Source organism: Cajanus cajan, chromosome 11 (genome assembly GCF_000230855.2).
Source record: "Cajanus cajan strain Asha chromosome 11, NIPB_CcT2T_4, whole genome shotgun sequence".
NCBI lineage: Eukaryota > Viridiplantae > Streptophyta > Magnoliopsida > Fabales > Fabaceae > Cajanus > Cajanus cajan.
Genome location: NC_138527.1, coordinates 38,131,150 through 38,143,701, shown reverse-complemented (window position 1 = coordinate 38,143,701; position 12,552 = coordinate 38,131,150). Strand labels below are relative to the sequence as shown.

Here is a 12,552-nt window from a genome sequence, read left to right as displayed (position 1 = left end):
AATTTGTTTTTATTGATTTAACCATTTAATTATAACTACATATTATGTTTAACTTTTATCAAAACTGAAAATTATAAATATATAATCAAAGAATTATTATTTTTATATACTTTGAGAAAATATATTATGTTAATTTTAATATATATAAATCGAATATTAAATATTTTAAACTAACACAAGTTTTTATAAATATAATCTATATGACGATTTCAATTTAATATTAAATTTTGAAATAAAATTATCTCATAAAAACTATATAAAAAAAATTATTGATATAACTTATAATATTTTAATTTGCTCCTCCCCATTAAACATTTTTCAACTAATATGATTACATACTTTCAATTTTTATCCTATTTTATACCATAATAATGTTAAGTTTTTCGTACAAATTTATATTCAACATGATGAATCCAAATTTATCATAGATCAATGATATTTGGGAATTGAAGTTGATTGATACTTAAGCCATTGTTGTTTAAGGAAAAAAAAAATAATAATAAAAAAGGTTGATTGAGACATGTACCGTCACACGTCGTACAAAGACCAATCAAACAAATCGAAGTCCAATTATTTAACATAGTACAGTACCGGAATGAACCTCTTTTGTTTTGTTTGCATGTTTTCTTTAATATAAATAAATGGGCATGGGTCTCGCTTCATTTCGTTTGTACCAAACGTAGGTCTCTCAAGATTCCAACCTACGTCTAGATAATTCTTTTAAAAATTATTTTTTTTTGTCAAACTTTTTTTTTTTTAAATAATTTATTTTATTAATATTTTTTTATCGATTTATACTTTTAAATTAAAAAAAAATTCTACCGTTAATATTTTATATTTGACGTTGAAATTTATTGTTTATAAATTTTTTTATAAATTAAATTTAAATAAAATTTGTTCAACAAGACAAAAAGTAATTGACAAAAATTCAAAAATAAAAAACATACTTAATTTTTTTTAAAAAAAATTGTAAGAATAAATTTGATACAGTGTAAAAATATTTGCACGTTTTATTCCTCGACTATCACATCTCTCTGTTAAAAAAAATCCAGTTTTCATTATTATTTACCACCGAAAATATGAACAGGAAATTTTTATGTTTTATTTCATGAAAATGTATAATAAAATTAATAAATGAATAGCGGTATTTGACACAATATTTGACACCAAAAGATGGTAATTTCTTACGTTTAATGAGTTTAGAGAAATAATAAAATTAAGGAAAAAAATTTCATTTAAAAAGTTGTTTTTATTATGCAAAATGTTAAAAAAAAACATAATAGTAAATTGCATAAATACTATTATGTAGTTATTTATACAAATTGTAATACTATTAATTTAATTTGAGGTGTTGATTTAATTATATGATGATATGATTAGTATTTATTAGTCAAGAAATTATGAGAGTTAAATTATCTTTGAGGTAATTGAGTCAAAGTTAAGTGATATAATTTAAAGAAGTGTACATAATGATTTTCGTAAGACATGAGTCTCATAAATTAATGTTTTAAGTAAAACTAAAGTAAAGTTAAAAATAAGTTTTTTGAACTAAAATCCTTTTTCTCCACCTTTTTTTTTACCGAAAATCTTTCATTATTCTCATCTTGTAAAAGAATCACTTGACTAGGAGGAGATTTAAAGCCTTCAAGGCCAAGGATCTCATGTTGGAGGTTGAGCAAAATTTTGTTATTCTCCTCTCTTTGGTTGGATCAACTAGAGGTAATAATAAAGACTTTGTGATTTTTTGTTGTATTGAATGTTTATTGTTATCGTTGAAATTCGTCACTTGGATGACTGAAGTGGTGAAGATTGTGAATTTATGTTTAGTTCAAAGGTGCTCTTGAAAATGAAATTTCTTGAGTAGATTGGTCAATTTGGTTGATGGTTGTATGTTGTATCTTGAGTTGGTTTGGTGTTGTTTATGGTGTATATATGTTGTATGTTACGTTACATGTTGTTTTAAATGGTTGATTTCATGTTTTGAGTCATTTGGTGGTTATGCATAATCCTAAAGGTGTGATGTCGATCATGATCTAGTTAATGGATCTCTACCTAAATGACATCAGACACATGTTAAGTGACATCAATCACAAGTTAGGTAAAAATAATTTGCTTGAGTAAGGTTGAGATTGGATTTTCCACGCCAAATGCAAGAGACAAATGTTTTTGACTTCATTAATGTCAAGTATATGTAAATTGATGTCAAACGTGGACGAGATACAAAATTTCTTTATCTTGATAATAAAAGACGCACAAAAAGTAACATTAGGTATGATATTCATTCTTAAGAAATATATGATTTAGAAGTTCAAATACATACATTAGTTACATTATATATTAGTTGTATTTTGAAAGTAGTGTGTGAAATATGTATTTAAAGGAGAAAAGGGAACTAATGAGATATAACCTATTTAATTGAGCATGCGGTAAACCTCTTTTACCAAATTTGATTATAATAAAAAATAGAAAACATAAGAAATATCTTATTTAGTGAGTAAATTAAATTCTGATTTACAAGAAATTAATTTTATAAAGGTCAACGCAGAGATTTTATTAAGTCAAACAATTAAAATTAACCCCCGAAACGATTTTTGGAATAGTTAAAGCCTTAATTACGGTGGTAAAAAACATTTATTGTTTTCTTAACAAATAATAAAATACAGTCCAATGTGAAAGCCCGTTATCGTCATTTCACTCTTTATCTTTATGTTTTTCATTTTGGAGTTTGCACTTTGTTTTTCTTCCTCCCCCTCTGTTCCCGAAACAGTCTCTGCACACTGCACTCACTCTGCACTCACTCACACAGAACCACAAGCACAACCAAGAAGAAGAAAGGAAATGGCGCATTCTCGCCAACCTAACAAGTCCGGCGTCACGCTTTCCGGCAAGATCAACAGCAATGGGAGCTTCTCCGGTACCAAGAGCCTATACGACGACGTTTACGGAGGTCCACCGAGCTTCGGCGTTTCCAACCTCTCCCCTCGTTTCGAAGACTACGCCGAGATTTTCGGAAGCTTCCACACCGCACGCGCCTCTTCCATTCCCCTCCTCGATCTTCCCGCCGTCCACGACGCCGAGGCCTTCTTCGATCCCCGAACCCACGCTTTCAACTACACCGAGGTTTTCGGCGCCTTCGATTTTGCGCTTCCGTACGACGACGTGTTCCACCGCCACAGTGCTCTCGACGGCGTCTCCTCCGAAGAAGTCTGGTAAGAATAATGCCAATGTTACCACTGTTGAACCTGTTTCGTGCGTTTAGCTCGTGATCCCTTCGCGTGTTCGCTTTTCTTTTCCGTGAGGCGTAGTGTAGAGGAGTAGAGCCTCTGTTGCTTGCTTTTTGACAAAATTAGAGTGAATTAGTGACTTTGATTGATGGAAATCGTGACGTTTGGTTTAGGATGGGTCCGATAGGAGCATTGTTGTCAATTGTGATTCAATTTATCGAACTGTTGCGCTCAGAAAATTATGCTTTGTTTTTTTAGGATTATGATCTTTACTCGTTTTCGTTTTTCCATAAAATAGGATTGGGATTTGGGAGTGTAGAGTGTTGTAGATTAACTGGTGAACTATTTGGAGTTTGATTTGCATGATCTTTCAATATATTTTTATTTAGATGTAAGCATAATTCTGCAATGTAATCACTATCTTTCATCATCTACAGGACTCCAGCAGAAACTGACTCATTCTCTGGAGAGTCAGACCGTTCTGCAAATAATCAAAGTATGTTGAATGGAGATCTTTTCCATTCCGTTGACACTGATAGGGGGTTCAACAATTTATATCATAATAAGGTCAATGGTATAAGCAACGAGCATAAGCCAAAGGGGAAAACTCGCATGACTCAGCTGCATGGTGTTCCTGGTTTCAGTCGAGTAAATGATGCAACCACACAATTGCATCAGACTGATTCATCCTTTCAGATTGCTGATGATATTGATTCTGATATAGAGCTTGGCCCAGACAAAGTGAAGGGAAACCACCAGAGGAAAACAGTGGCACATCCGCATAATTTTACCTCTGGGGAACAGACTTCTGCTAGTGATCTAAATGTTCAAAATGGAAGCAGCAGAAATGATTCTCATTCCAGTGAGATGTTCATAACTGTATCTGACATTAGCCTCAGAAGTAAGCCCTCTCAGGTGCCACCCCCTTCTCGTCCACCTCCTTTATTGGATGCAAAAAAGGGAGACATCTGTGGATTTCATTCAAACAGCAGGCCGGTTGCTTCTGAAGAGACACCGGGTGCTGGTTCACCACCTTTCTTTGATGTGGATGATCATATGAATTCATCTGCTACAGCTTCTGCTGATTCTATGAGAGAAGCAATGCTTAGAACGGAAGCAAAATTTAGGAGTGCCAAAGAATTAAAAGAGAGGCAGAAAGGGGATTGTGAAAGCCATTTAAAATCAAGTTATGATGTAAAAACTGAAGAAGCAAAGATGTGTAAGGATATCACTAGATTAAGTAGTATAAATGATGAGACAATGCAGGGAAGTTATGATAGGAGACATTCCAAAACGAAATTCTCTGTCATTGATGACAGGCAGAAACTTAATAAGGCTTCTGCAGAAACTCTGGACAATTTAGAAGGGAAAAGAGTTTTAAACATGTTTGAGGAAAAGGACAAGATGGAATCCAGGTCATCTCAAGAGTCCGATAGCAGTATGGGAGTTGGGACATGGAAAGATGAATCTGAATTTTTTGAATTGGTGGGAATGGAAGAATCTGGAATGGTAATTCAACCCACAAAGCAGAGTAAGAATTTGGTGCAAGGTACTGGAACCCATAAACATGGGCAGCAAGAAAGAGAAGCGTCTAATGTGCAAGAAAAACATAAACAAGTAAAACCAGCTGAAGATAATTATCAGGGGGAGGAGTATGAGGAAAAATATATAGCAGCAAAAGAGGCTTGTGAACATGATGAAAACATTATGAAATCTGAAGCATCTAATGGGGAATGGAGGCAAAAAGAGCAGATGAAAAAAGTAAAAATGGTCAAAGTATTTGAGGTGGAAGAGAATGAGAAGAGTATAAAAATAGCCCACCACCATGGAATAACTGAAAAGAAAGAAACTGAAGCTGACCAATCTGGAATCATAGAAGATGCGTGTGAAAGAAGACATGGAGATAATAAACACGTGGAAACCCAGAAACCCAAAGAGGTTGATAGAAAAACACCAAATGAAGTTGATCTAGTCATGGGGCTTAGGGAAAATGAGAAGATACTAAAAGAGGTTGAAAAGCAACAGCAGAGTGTGAAAAGGCACAAGCAATCTGAGAAAATCGAAGAAAATGGAAAAACACAAAGAGAAGCTTTTGGTCTAGGACAAACCGAGCATGATGAAAAACTGGAAGGTTCTGTGGAGCAGGAAAATATTGATGAAAGATCAAATGCAGCTTTTGAACCAAATTACATAGAGAAAAAAGAGGCCTGCAAAAGGGAAAATGAAACAAGATTAAAACTAGGTAAACAGATTCAGATCAACGAGGAACTAAAAGAAGCTCACGAAAGAGTAGAAGTTGAGAAAAGCCTCAAAAGCCTTTATGAAAATGAAGAAAATGATGAGGGCCTAATACCTGCTTTCGGGTGGGATGAGGATGGAAAGCAACTTAAAGAAGACTTTGAACTGGAAGTAAATGAAATAAGACTGAAAGAGGCTTTTGAGCAAAGAGAAAATGAGGCATATGAAAGAGATCAAGAAGCAGGTGTCAACAAAGGGATTCAAAATGTCATTGGGAGCACTTCAAATGAAACACTTGCCATGGGAGGAAGTGGAACTGTATCAAATGGGAATAGTCACATGGAGCAATATGAGAATATGGACAAAGATGTAGGTGGAAGGGATAAAGATACGGGACTGAAAAAAGCTTTGGATGACATGGGGAGAAATGAAGGAGGAAACATGACGAATGTTAAAGCAACTGATGAGATAGAGAGTGATGAAGATCTAGCAACTCAATCAGCCTCCATTCATGAAGAAATTATTGGAAAACTGAAGGTATATAAAGAAACTGTTGCTGACCAAGATATTGGAAAGTTGAGAACCGAATGCAAAGTTGGAGAAAAGGAATTGAAAGAGACAGGGATGGAAAATCAACTGGATAATGAAAAAATCAGGGCACCTGAAATGACTGCAGGAGATGCAGCGCGTTCGGGAACCCAGTCAGAAAAGGTGGGTGACAGAGTGACAAAGGCTGATTACAGAAGCACAGAAGCAGCTGAACGTGCTACAGTACAGGAGACCGTAAATGTCCAGAAGACTGCTCAGTGGTTTAATGTTGGTCAAGTCACAGAAAGCAAAGCAAAGACTATTAATGAAACTCCTGCTATACTGAAAGATGCTAAAAGGATGAGAAAAGAAAGAGAGTCAGAAAAGGATCATCTTAGAAAGATAGAAGAGGAAAGGGATAGAGAGAAAGAACAAGAAAGGGACAGAAAATATGTTGAGAAAGTAATGCTGGAGGCTGAGAGAGAAAGGGAAAGAGAAAAGGATAGGATGGCTGTTGATAGAGCAACCTTTGAGGCTCGCAATAGGGCATATGCTGAAGCTTGTGAAAGGGATGCATTTGAAAGAGCAACTGTGGAAGCACGGTACAAAGCACTGGCCGAGGCCAGGGAAAGACTTGAGAAGGCATGTGCTGAGGCCAGGGATAAGTCACACATAGATAAAGAAACTACAGAGGCAAGACTGAAAGCAGAACGTGCTGCTGTAGAAAGAGCAACTGCAGAGGCTCAAGACCGAGCCATGGAAAAATTAAAGATTGAGAGGACCGTGTTTGAGTCCAGAGAACGGTTAGAGAGATCTGTATCTGACAATTTTTGCGGAAGACAAGACTCTTCATCCCCCGTGAGTATCTGTTTAAATCTGATATTGATAAATTGTGACATGGTCCAATAAATTTCTAATGAATTTAAATGACAGGATATGCTGGATCAACAGTTTCAGAACTTTGGCTCTTCCACTGGTTCCAGACATCCATATTCACTTTATGGTGGTATGTAAAATTCAACACCCCTGCAATGCTTTAGTATGTGCTCTCGTTCAACATTTTACTACATTCTGCTTTATATAATCTTAACCATTTCTTGTACTTTGCTTGAAGCTGCCTCTTTTTCTGAGAGATCAGAAAGAGAAGGTGAATCAGTTCAGAGGTGTAGAGCTAGACTGGAGCGGCATCGCCGAACTGCTGAGCGTGCAGTAAGATCTTCAATCTTTTGATAGTTACATATAAGGCCCATAGACAATAACATAATGATGAAATTTTCTGGAAATTTCAGGCAAAAGCTTTGGCAGAAAAGAACATGCGTGACCTTCTAGCTCAGAAGGAGCAAGCTGAGAGAAATGTAAGTACACATCCATATAATTTTTCTCTAAGGTGTATAAATTGTTGTTTTTGTTCCATTGATTACCTACTAGTGTCTGGTGATGTTTGCAGAGACTATCAGAGACCCTGGATGCCGAAGTAAAGAGGTGGTCTGGTGGAAAAGAAGGAAACTTGCGTGCCTTACTTTCTACCTTGCAGTATGTAAGTGAAAATATTGTGAACTAGGCATACACAGCTTCTATCTCCTTCGACTCCCAACTTCTCTCACACATATTAGTAATACATACAGACACAGTAGGGTGTGACGTGTGAAGTTTAAGGAGACGAGTCTCAAATAAATTATAAATGTATCTATTGGCATGCTTGATCACAATGATTTTAGTTTTAACTTCCTGCTATATGAGAACTTTTGAGTTAAGATGTGCAATCATCCAGACTAATCTAGATTTTGATTGTTTTGGAGATGCAGAGCTTATGCTGTTTATATTGTTCCATTTTTAACTTTTCTACCCTATCAGATCCTTGGGCCTGATTCTGGGTGGCAACCAATCCCATTGACAGAGGTCATTACTGCTGCTGCTGTGAAAAAAGCTTACAGGAAGGCCACCCTGTGTGTTCATCCTGACAAATTACAGCAACGTGGAGCAAGTATTCAACACAAATACATATGTGAAAAGGTTTTTGATCTTTTGAAGGTATGTAATGCATTCTATTTTTCACTTTGTTGGTTTTATTCATTATTTTGTTTCAAAACATGTTCTATACCTAGTATGGATAAGGAGAATCATAGAAAGGTGTTCTTGGTTGACTAAGTGGATACTGAATTGCTGGAAGGTAAAATGAAAAGGGGAAAAATGAAATCTGCTTGATTTCACTTTTGGAGTTTTGGTTGACAATGATTTGCAACCCTGATTCTCTTTTTTTCACCTACTCCACCAAGCACACCCTAGATGAGGGCATTATCAATCCATAGGAGTAGGGGATCAAGCGCTTTCCCCCAAGTTAGGTGCCAGTAGACTATTAAGGGTATTGGTAGTTGGTCCGTTTAGTTGGAGCATGTCAGTAATTATCATTTTTCCAGCTTCTTAGTTCTCCATTTTTGTGCCAGGAAAGTTGGCGTTTTCCATTAGAAATGTAATAAAAATATCTATGAGCATTTATGTAACCATGTAGGCTTTCCTGATAACTATTCATTGACATATACAAACTCCACATCTTTTGACGAGTTCACCTTGCAGTGTAAGTTTTTGCCTTTTGGTATAGTTGGTCATTGTCATGTACAATCTCACGTCATTTAAAGCTTTATAGTTCGATAAAGTTTCATATACTTCATCAATTATTATACTTTATCTACTTCAGGAAGCTTGGAACAAATTCAACTCAGAGGAGCGGTAACATGGCTGGCAGCCAAGCTCTGTGTTTTTATCCCTCCTTGTCTCTTGCAACAAGTTACAAGTGTGTATAGAAGCTTCACATTGGCCGGGTAATTCCTTTCCCAAGGCACGCACAGTCCCAACTTCCGAAACCACAGTAATTATTTTGTCAGTCTATTTTCTGTTGTAATAGTCTCATAAGTATTTGTATGTATGAAGGAAATTTCTTCCCATACTCTAGCAAGAAATTAAGAAATTCAAAAGTAAATAGATGTATAAAGCATGTGAGGCTAAGACCGGCTTTCTATGAGCAAAATTGTGAATTTTTGTTATAATAACTTTTTAATCAATTTTAAGAATAGAAGGGTCAAGGAAATGAACAAAATTGTCGGAATGCTGTCGAACCCAATGTGTAGCCAGACATTAGATCATAAAATTACCAACTGGAGCATTGTTTAGTGGTGCAACATTCACTGCTGTTCGTGTATATAAACATTGCTAATTGCTAAAAGTTGCAGTCACATTAACTAGTTCCATGGTCCATCCGGGTTTAATTGGTTCTATTTGGAGTTGTTAATGATCTAATATTAATTTAAAATAGAAATGTTATTTATCATTTAGGCGTGCTCTTTCGCGTACGTGGACAATTATTTTAATCTTCATTCCAATTCCAAGATATATTGAGTAAGTTGAACAAGGTACTCTATAATGCTTGCAGTCAGGATGTGAAAAGAGGCGAATTTGTCTGTGCTATTGGTTTTGATACGGTAGTGGTAAAGGAATCCGTTTTTCTCAAGAACTTTTTGGTTCTTGTTAAAGCTGAATTTGAGTTTATTTAGGATATCAAACGTGCTGTGGCTCTAATCTCTAGCAGTTGGAACATGACGCGTCACAAAACAAAAGGATTGAAGTAGGAATCTGACCATTTTTGTAAGACTGTCTTCGGGCTTTATTTCACATGTTGTAATCTGCTTGTTTATTCGACGGGCAGGAAAGTGCTGGAAGCTTCACTGTTACTGTGGCGCTTGATTCTTTGGGCTAGATTTGCTTGTCAAGTTCAAATTCAAAATGGCACATACGAAAGCCAACCTCGGAATTGTTTGCACATACGTCGACGTGTGTCATCCTTTTAAATAGTTGGTCAGTGGAATCAAAATGCTAAGGAGTTTCTAGAAGACTGCATAAGATTTTGCTCGTTAAATTTATTTTACTATTACATAATAATTCTATTTTTGAAATTGAGTTAAATAGTTTTGAATAGTTGGATTAGGAATTTTTACTAAATAGTAATTTCGCCTCAATTTCTTGAAACTTCTGGAGATGCTTAATCGATAATTTTTTCTTGAACCAGATTTTCGGAATAGTTTTTCTTGAATTAGATTTTCGGAACTGTTTTTTCAATGAAAACATCAGAATAAGAATTCCTCGAATCACTAAATTGTTTATTAAATTGATTTTTTAATCATGCAATTAATATAAATAAATTATTTATTAATTTCAATAATATTTAATTTTTGTCGTCGTTCTTTTCAACCACGTCTTTCTTTTTCCATCCAACTACCTTTATTTTTCTTCTGCTTTCTCCACTTACAACCTCTCCCTGTTTTGTTATGATGAAGCAGAAAACAAATGGAATGCGTCCTACCATTTTCATTTCGAATTATTTGACCATCGATTTCGTGACTCTACAGGGACATGCATAGAATCACAAAATTGAAGTGACACTATACAGTCAGAAAATAAATATAAGATAAAAAAGAATAAAAAAACTAATACTCCAGTCCCATCCCCACAGGTCCACACAAAAATAAGAACATTTTTATATGTTATAAAAGGCTTTAATTGAATTAATGTTAACTTTTCCGCTTTAAAATTAATAAAAAAGTTTACACATGAATAATATAATACAAGAATAAATTAATTTTTTCATACATGATTACACAATAAGCATAAATTATTAAAAGGAATACGTAAATATATATATATTTTTGTGGAAAATTACCACAAATTTTAAAAAATTAACGTCAATTTCAAATATTAAAATACCCTTTGCTATATTTTTCTTCCTATAGTTATTTTGCTTTTGGGACCGAATTGACCCGTATTAAATTTAATAAAAATGTGAATTTGATGGAGTATTTTTATAATGGCAAGTGATAAAAACAAATGTAACAAGCAGCATATTTAAAAAAATTTAGAAGTCATCAACATAAAATGTCCACCAATAATTTTTCAACAAATTACGCAAGTGCAGGTGCTTGCGTGTGTGGGTGTGTCATGTGTGATTTCAATGTTTCACCCAACCCGGTCGTAAATGTATAACAAACGAAAATTGCAGTCAAGAATACTCAAAGTGATTGGAAAATTGTGATTCCTTTACCCTAAATTCTATGAATTAATTTATTTTTCATTTATTTCAGTGTTAAGCTCTCTTCGTACAATATTTTATGGTTTGAGAAAACAGGCAAATTAAACAGTATCTTTGAAGTAGACTGATATTAATTATTTAGAATTCACACAAGGATGTCTTGGTCATGAACATTTATTTTAACAGAAGTGCTATTTGCACGCAAATAACGAACTGGTAAATCGACTAATGACATCATAGAGTGGTGCAAGCATGGCCAATTAATTGACCATACAATACAAGGATGGTTGAAAGTGTATTAGTGCGTTCTATATATGAAACTGTCTTTGTAACTTTCGTTTCATACAATGAGTATTTCTCTTATTTTACTTTTCCAATCATATCATTATTGTCCTCCTTTCCCCACTATTCATTTGAATGTTTCAAATTTCAATGTTTCATGTGCAAGTAATTAATATTTAATCAGGACATGCAATTAGAGAGCACTTTGACTGAGGAAACAAAGCTTGGAATACCAAGAAAAACTAAAGTGTCATAGTCGCAATTTCCTTTTTTAAAATTTCTCTTGGTCATGGATAGTTCATGACTTTCATTTAATTGTGGATGGAATTTTGTTGGGACGGCACAAAAAGTCAACAAAATCGCATCACTACTCTTGTTTTGTATATTGAACAAGCATTACATGAAAGAACACAAATGAAGAAAATAGCAAACCAAATCTGATAATATATAAGGCCCTCTATCAAGGCACAAGCTATCTCTCATTCACAACTCTCACCAACCATTTTCCTTTCTTATCAATCAAACTTATTGTCTTTCACTCAACGTTCCATCATGTTCATTAGATCCAACAGCGGTCGGAAAGGCCATGCCAAGTATGAGAAATTAGATAAAGAACATGTTGCAACAAATGGAAATTCAAATGAGGAGTTTAAGAGGAGCACAAGTTTGCCTTCATCTAGTTCAACTTTTGGGGACATGAATCTACAGAGAAACCCCACAAAAAAGGCCAATAATAATCCAAAGGAAAAGAGTCACCCTCTATTCAGCTTCTTTGATCTTCGCCGGAAGAAGAAAACAACAGCTAGGCCTGAATTTGCAAGGTATCTTGAGTATGTGAAGGAAGGAGGCATGTGGGATTTGAATTCCAGTAAACCTGTCATCTATTACAAATGAAATGATGTTGCAAACTCAAGTGTTAGTACTATTTGTTGTAAGAATTAGAGTTTGACTCTCGTATCAAATTATCATGAGAATATGTAGAGCAACATGTAAGTGTTTTTGTTCTTCATCGTTAACACATGAATGATGAATCAATTGCAAACATCATGTTCATCTTCCTATTGCTTCCGGTTGGATTTGATGACATACATTTATGCTTTAACATTATAAATTATTTTTTTTTGTTTAATTAAAAAATATAACTTCTTTCAATTAAGTGAGGTCTTCTTAATATAAAATTGTGTCTTTGGTTGTGATTTCATA

The 12,552-nt window shown here is 34.5% G+C and overlaps 2 protein-coding genes across 2 annotated transcripts; both read left to right on the top strand.

Annotated features, from left to right (window-relative positions):
• Positions 1-2,693: 2,693 nt before the first annotated feature.
• LOC109800215 (uncharacterized) lies at positions 2,694-9,084 on the top strand. Its single transcript, XM_083066192.1, has 8 exons — positions 2,694-3,209; positions 3,662-6,848; positions 6,924-6,996; positions 7,105-7,199; positions 7,280-7,345; positions 7,438-7,527; positions 7,845-8,021; positions 8,686-9,084. The coding sequence occupies exons 1-8, from the start codon at positions 2,707-2,709 to the stop codon at positions 8,719-8,721; spliced, it is 4,227 nt and encodes a 1,408-aa protein (XP_082922318.1). The 5' UTR covers positions 2,694-2,706; the 3' UTR covers positions 8,722-9,084.
• A 2,817-nt stretch (positions 9,085-11,901) lies between these two features.
• LOC109800499 (uncharacterized) lies at positions 11,902-12,243 on the top strand. The gene has a single exon (XM_020361279.1). It carries the CDS (start codon positions 11,902-11,904, stop codon positions 12,241-12,243), a length of 342 nt encoding a protein of 113 aa, XP_020216868.1.
• Positions 12,244-12,552: the final 309 nt, after the last annotated feature.

Bases quoted from the DNA above. Each gene is read 5' to 3' on its own strand.
- LOC109800499 (XM_020361279.1), top strand. From the start codon at position 11,902: ATGTTCATTAGATCCAACAGCGGTCGGAAAGGCCATGCCAAGTATGAG.
- LOC109800215 (XM_083066192.1), top strand. From the start codon at position 2,707: ATGTTTTTCATTTTGGAGTTTGCACTTTGTTTTTCTTCCTCCCCCTCT. The intron at 7,200-7,279 runs GTAAGATCTTCA...TGGAAATTTCAG, and splicing joins GCCGAACTGCTGAGCGTGCA to GCAAAAGCTTTGGCAGAAAA. The intron at 8,022-8,685 runs GTATGTAATGCA...TATCTACTTCAG, and splicing joins AGGTTTTTGATCTTTTGAAG to GAAGCTTGGAACAAATTCAA.